Source organism: Impatiens glandulifera, chromosome 1, assembly GCF_907164915.1.
Source record: "Impatiens glandulifera chromosome 1, dImpGla2.1, whole genome shotgun sequence".
NCBI classification, from domain to species: domain Eukaryota; kingdom Viridiplantae; phylum Streptophyta; class Magnoliopsida; order Ericales; family Balsaminaceae; genus Impatiens; species Impatiens glandulifera.
In genome coordinates this window covers 16078243-16085058 of record NC_061862.1, presented here as the reverse complement: position 1 = coordinate 16085058, position 6816 = coordinate 16078243, and the positions used below count along the sequence as shown (strand labels likewise).

At 29.5% G+C, this 6816-nt stretch overlaps 1 protein-coding gene across 1 annotated transcript; it reads left to right on the top strand.

Moving 5' to 3' along the window:
* Window positions 1-1545: 1545 nt before the first annotated feature.
* On the top strand, window positions 1546-2592 carry LOC124919099 (aspartic proteinase CDR1-like). Its single transcript, XM_047459260.1, has one exon. The coding sequence runs from the start codon at window positions 1546-1548 to the stop codon at window positions 2590-2592; it is 1047 nt and encodes a 348-aa protein (XP_047315216.1).
* The last annotated feature ends 4224 nt before the right edge of the window (window positions 2593-6816 follow it).

Sequence of the window (6816 nt, the reverse complement as noted above, 5' to 3'; positions counted from 1 at the left end):
TTATTGTCTGGAAATTGAGCGGAGCGAAAATAAAAAATGAATGCCATGTATATGAGTAATTTGTGTATATTTTCAATAAAAAGTCATCGGTGATAATAATATTTTAAATAATTTTAGATGTTTAAAGATTAATTCCAAACAAAAATAAATGTATAAAATGTCCTTTCAAACTTCGTTAAGTTAGATGTATAAGAAATATTATACCATTACCATACAAAAAAAATGATAAAATGTGTAATTTTTTGGTTATTTGTACAAATTTGTATTCAATTAATGCATTGTTCATCTATTATTGGCCCATTCAGTGACGAATCTGTCCCCCAGAAATTTTATTGATTATTATTATTATTTTTACATAAAAATATGATATTATCTGTTAATTTTCTTTAAAATTTTAAAATAATTCATTTTGTTTGTTTAATAAATTATTATAAAAAATAATAAAACTTACAATAAAATTCCTTGTTATATTTTAAGTCCACCCAAAAACAATCTAACTCTAATTCCTAAATTTATTTAGTATACAATCGTATTTCGTATTTCAAATGAATATTATTTATTAATATTATTTATAAACTTCTTTTATATCAGCGATTATATTTTATTTTAATTTTAATTTTTGTATATAATATTATATATATATAGACCGAATATAAAAATAAATATTAAATTAATTCAATATTTGATATATCTAATTCCTACACTAGGGTCTCTAAATTATAAAAAAAAAAACTAAACTAATCCAATTTGTGATCATCTAAAATTGTTTAGTGACAAGCTAAAATAATTTTTCTTTGTGAAAACAATTTTGTCTCTTATATTGCTCTCAAACGTTCTCAAATCAAAATTTTAAAATGGCTTAAAGTTGAAATAGAGATAATATTTGTGAGATTAACTATAGTTTCCTATAATAGGAAAACTAATGGAAATTTATTTTATAATAAGATAGTTTACAAAATCAATTTTTTTTTTTTTTTAATTTATTGAGATACTGGCTTTCTACATTAAAAAACTATTAAAATTTATTTTATAATAAGATAGTTTTCCAAAAATATTTAATTATTGATTTAGAAAAAATAAAAATCAACCCAATGTCATGTTTAATTGTTCATTTAGCGAAAATAAAAATGTCTAATTGTTGATAAATTGAATTTTTATTTTTACGGTAATATACTATCACCTTATTATTACAATAATAAACACTTCATTAAGATTTTACTATCACCTTTAAATATCTTTGAGTCACTGGTTTTCATACATTTTTAATTTCATCTCTATTTTATCATGATGAACATTTCTTTATACCATGCAATATTTTTTGCATTATATGTCAGGCTACAACTTTCAGTTGCCTCTGATTCCTCTGATACAAACACATTAATAGGTTTTTCTACGTATCTGGTTCATCGAGATTCACTTGAATCACCATTTTACAACTCATCTTTCAATCAAACGACCTTTGTAACCAGATCTATCCATCGCTCTAAGTCCCGCTTACTACGTTTCAACTACGGTTCGAAGGTAATGAATGAGAGCTCGACAATAATGAGGTCTGACTGGGATTACCTCATGGAAATTTACATCGGCACACCGCCGGTCAAGCAATTGGCGATCGCTGATACCGGCAACGAAATCACCTGGACTCAATGTCAACCATGTTTAAATTGTTACAGGCAAAATCAACCCATATTTAATCCCATGGAGTCATCATCCTATAAGGTATTGTCATGTAGTTCAAGTGAATGTCAAAATAAGAGACAAGACCTTATAAGTATTAATTGTGATCCTAGAAATAGTAATAGCAAATGTGATTATGGTATAACCTACGATGATGGTTCCACCACCAATGGGGTACTAGGCTATGAAATGTATAAATTGGGGCATGGTTACATCTTGAAAATGGCTTATGGGTGCGCGTATGACAACCGAGGTAATTATCATGATACATCTGCTGGCATAGTTGGGCTCGGAAATGGGGATCTCTCATTCGTTGGCCAGATTCGCAAATTAATTGGTGGGAAGTTCTCATACTGCCTAGTGCATTGGTCTAAACTAAATGAGAAAAGCCAAATCAACTTCGGTGCTAACGCAATCATGTCTGGGCGCGGAGTGGTATCCACACGATTGGTTAGAAAGAGTCCTAGGGCATGGTATCATGTCACATTGGAAGCAGTCAGCATAGGAAATACTAGAATTCCATTCAATAATAATGTTATTGAGGCAGGTAATATAGTGATGGACTCAGGAACAATGCCAACGCGTTTACCGATGGATATGTACCAAAAACTTGAGAATGCAATAAGAAGCGTGATTAGAGCCAGACCGGTACAAGATCCATCTGGGGAAATGAGCCTTTGTTATAAGAAGGTCGATAATTTTAGAATTCCGACAATCATTTACCATTTTGCGGGAGGTGCTGATGTGGTTTCGGAGACGGATAATACTATTATTCCATTGGAGGGTATTTTGTGTCTAGCTATACTCCCATCTATTAATAATTTAGCCATATATGGGAGCTTGTCCCAAATGAACCAATTGATTGGGTATGATCTTGAGAAAAATAAAGTTTATTTCAAGCCAACTATTTGCTAAAACAATAGTTTTAATTGCTACTCAAATTTAGGGGTTGGAGAATAAAAGGATATGAGCAAGTGATATTAAATAATTATTTTGTATGAAAGGAGATTTATCATATATATTTAAATATTTTACAATTAATGCATTGCACTATATATACTTTTAAATAGTTATAAATAATTTCATTAAATAATATTAACCTAACTTCAATCTTATTTTATTTAATTAGTAAATTATAATTACCATTTATAATTTATTGTGACGGTGAATGGCGATTATCGATGGGTATAACCGTGGATAAGATAGGATTGTTTTAGGATATCTGAGATGAGATTGTTAAGTTGAGATTTTATATTATATTTGTTCGTTAGTGAGATTTTTGACTTATGTTTTCATTGTTAATAACACTAGCGAGGTTTGATCTTTAAATCGTTATATGTGTGAATATGTCATTTAACGAAATAAAACTATGTTACTTTTGTTTATAATAATACAAACTTATTATATTTATTGAATAATATATAAAATAAAATTATTTTGACTAAAAAAATAAGAATAATTATTTTTTAAGTTAGGGCACTTCAATTTTCAGGGTCGGTACTAATTGTTGTTCCTAATGGTTAATCTCATTTTGTTTCAAATGTGTTCGGTGATAAAGTGAACATTCTTGTTTTTGTATTGTTTTTATCGTTATGTTCAAATAACTATCATTTACATAATATTGCATTAACTTTTTTTTAAATGTGTTTTCGGTTGAGAGATGAGTCGTAAAATAGTGATTCAAGTGAATCTCAATATATAAGATAAGTAGAAAATTTTATAAGATTTGATGCGCGCATTTGTATCGAGTTGGTTGTAATTTGTAGGACGACATATAAAACTAAAATTTGTATCTGTTCCCCGTGAAGAAATATTGACATGGTGAGACTAGATAAGAGAATAATTGTGGAATTTATAAGTATTTTGAAAATGGTGAAAAAGATATTGTAAAATCTAACTATATATCATGATAATATTACGGTCATATATAAATTAGAATTTTAACAATTTGTAATTCTATCAAATTCTGTATAATTTTATTTTACCCGATAGATTGACATAATCAATTATTCTTCACTCTGTATTAAAAGACAAAAATTTATGTTTACTTATTTTAAAATTTTGAAAAATGTAAAGGGGATAACAAAGCTCTGATACATGTACATACTCTTCATTCATTAATAGTAGGTAGGGTAAGGATGATATAGTAGGTAGGGTAAGGATGATAATTCCACAGTTTGAGATTGGGGATGCATTACTATCTCTGTCCCGTTTTATTTAAAGAATTTTATTTTACTACCATTGTAAATTTCTTGATTAAAGATCAAGACATAGAATTAGGACAGAATGAGATTGAAAACGTGAAAATCCAGATGAGTCTATTTGGCTTTTAATCTGGTATTTATATTATATTAAAATATTACAATAGTGCTTGTATTATATCAGTACATTCATAATGAATATAAACTAATTGTTTTATTACATTATTTTACATCCCCTACTCAAGATGGACATCTCTCAAGTTCATCTTGTCTCGGAGGCTGGAAAATAAACCACGATCTAAAGCTTTTGTGAATATGTTAGCTTCCTGCATCTTTGAATAGACATGTAGAGGTTGAATAAAACCTTGTTTAAAGTTATCTCTAACAAGGTGACAATCTATATCTAAATACTTTGTTCTCTCGTGGAAGACCAGATTTTTAGTAATATGAATTGCAGCTTCATTATCACATCGAAGTGGAATCGGCAAACTCACTTTTGTGCTAAAATCGTTCAACAAATAAGATATCCACTTTAGCTCACAAACCGTAGTTTGTTTTTTTGTCTTCCAGGACACCTAAGCTCCTCCAAGTTTAATGCAATAACCTGTGAGGGATCTTCGACTATCTGTACATGTTGCCCAATCGGCATCTAAAAAACCCTCAATCATATAGTTAGAATGACAAGGGTAAAAAAGTCCTAGTGAAGGCGTGCCCTTTAAGTATTTAACTACATGTAAAGCTGCCTCCCAATGAACTTCTAATGGTTTATGCATATATTGACTCAACTGTTGAACACTAAAACAAATATCTGGTCGAGAGAAGTTTAAGTAAATCAGTCGTCCAATTAGTCTTCTAAATTTTTTTGGTTCGACTAAATCTGGATTGTCCAATTCATTAAACTTTATCCCCTTTTTTTATGAGAATTTCAACTGGTTTGCACCCAGATAATCCTATGTCAGCTAGTATGTCAAGTATATATATACGTTGATTTACAAACAAACCAGCACAAGTGCGTTGTAATTCTAGTCCAAGGAAATACTTAGCATTACCTAAATCTTTGATTGTGAATTTTGAATCTAGATATTGTTTAACATTATTAATAGTCTGTAAACAATTTCCAGCAACGAGTATGTCATCTACAAGGCAATGAATGTTTTTTTAGTTTTCAAAATAAACAAACAGTTATCATTTATTGACTGAACAAAACCAAATTCAATCAACTTTTTTTGAAAATTCTTTGTTCCACTGCCTTGAGGATTGTTTTAAGCCATAAAGTCTTTTATTAAGATGACATACCTGATTTTCTTTTGCTCCAATTAGCCCTTCTGGAAGGTGCATGTATACATCTTCATCCAGGTCACTATGAAGAAAAGCATTGTTAACGTCAAACTACTGCAAAAACCAATTGTTAGAGGCTGTCAAAGTGAGTAAAATTCTTACCGTGACTACTTTTGCAACTGGAGAGAAGCTATTGTGGAAGTCAATCCCATCTCTTTGGTTGTATCCCTTTGCGACTAGCCTCGCTTTGTACTTTGCCATTGTTCCATTTGGATTTAACTTCGTCTTGTAAATCCATCTGCATCCAATTGGTTTCTTTCCATTTGGAAGTGTAACTAGATTTCAGGTATTATTGTTTTTTAAGGAATTTAGTTCCTCATTCATGGCAATCTGCCAATGTTTAATTTTTTCAGCTTCTTTGTAAGATTGTGGTTCTTTAACTGTGGAAATAGTTCCTAAAAAATCTAAGTGTTCATTATTAATACATTTAGTTATATATGGAAAAGTGTTTGGAGTATAAGAAGTTCCACTTTTAAGATTTGTATTTGAATTAACAACATAATTATCATGCCAAACAGGGGTCTTCTTTTCCCTATTACTTTCTCTTTGTTGATTTTGTAAAACATTAGTTTCACTTGGTTGTATAAAAGAGTTTTGTTTAGAGTTTTTACAGAAATTTGAATCATGATCAGCATCATCATTTATAGAAGTTGAATCTCCTACAATTGAGTCTTCTGATTCTTCATCAGATTCATCAAAATGATCTATATTTATGGAATCATTTATCTTTTCTGAAAATTTTATTTTCCTTTGATATGGAAAGATATTTTCATAAAAAATAACATCTCTTGTGACAAAAATATTTTCAGTTGCAATGTCAAAAACTCTATATCCTTTTTGTCCTGGACAATATCCAATGAAAACACATTTTTTTCCTCTTGGTTCAAATTAAGTTTTGTGAGGAGTGTAATTTTTGGCATAGCACAAACATCTAAAAACTCTTAATTGTGAAAAATCTGGTTGTTTTTTATGCAGTTTAAAAAATGGAGTTTTCCAATTTAAAATTTGTGGGGGAGTCCTATTAACAATATGTGTTGCCATTATGATTGAAAAAGACCAAAAACATGAAGGTAAACTTGCTTGAAATAGAATAGAACGGGCAATTTGAAGAAGGTGCTGATGTTTTCGCTCTACCACCCCATTTTGTTGTGGGGTGTAAGGGCAAGATTTTCTATGCAATATTTCATTTCTTTTGAAAAAATTCTGACATTCAATACTTAAGAACTCATTTTCATTGTTAGTTCTTATAGTTTTAATGAACAATTCAAATTGTGTTTTGACTATAGCATAGAAATCAAAAAATATTTGGCAAACAAGATTTTTAGTTTTGAGAATGTATGTCCAAGTAAACCTACTATAGTCATCTACATTTGTAAGCATATAAGGGCAATCAATGAAGGATTTTTCTTTATATGGGCCCCAAATGTCCATATGAATCAATTCGAAACACTTAGTGGTTTTAGATTGACTGTTATTGAAAGGTAATCTTTTTATTTTTGAAATTGGACAAACACTACAATGAAAATTCTCATTCTTATCTAAATTGAAAACATTTTTTAAAGCAATATCAGAAAGATGACCAAATCTTCTATGCAGTAAA

What these genes read in the sequence shown, in the direction of transcription:
- LOC124919099 (XM_047459260.1), top strand. Translation starts at nt 1,546, where the DNA reads ATGAGGTCTGACTGGGATTACCTCATGGAAATTTACATCGGCACACCG.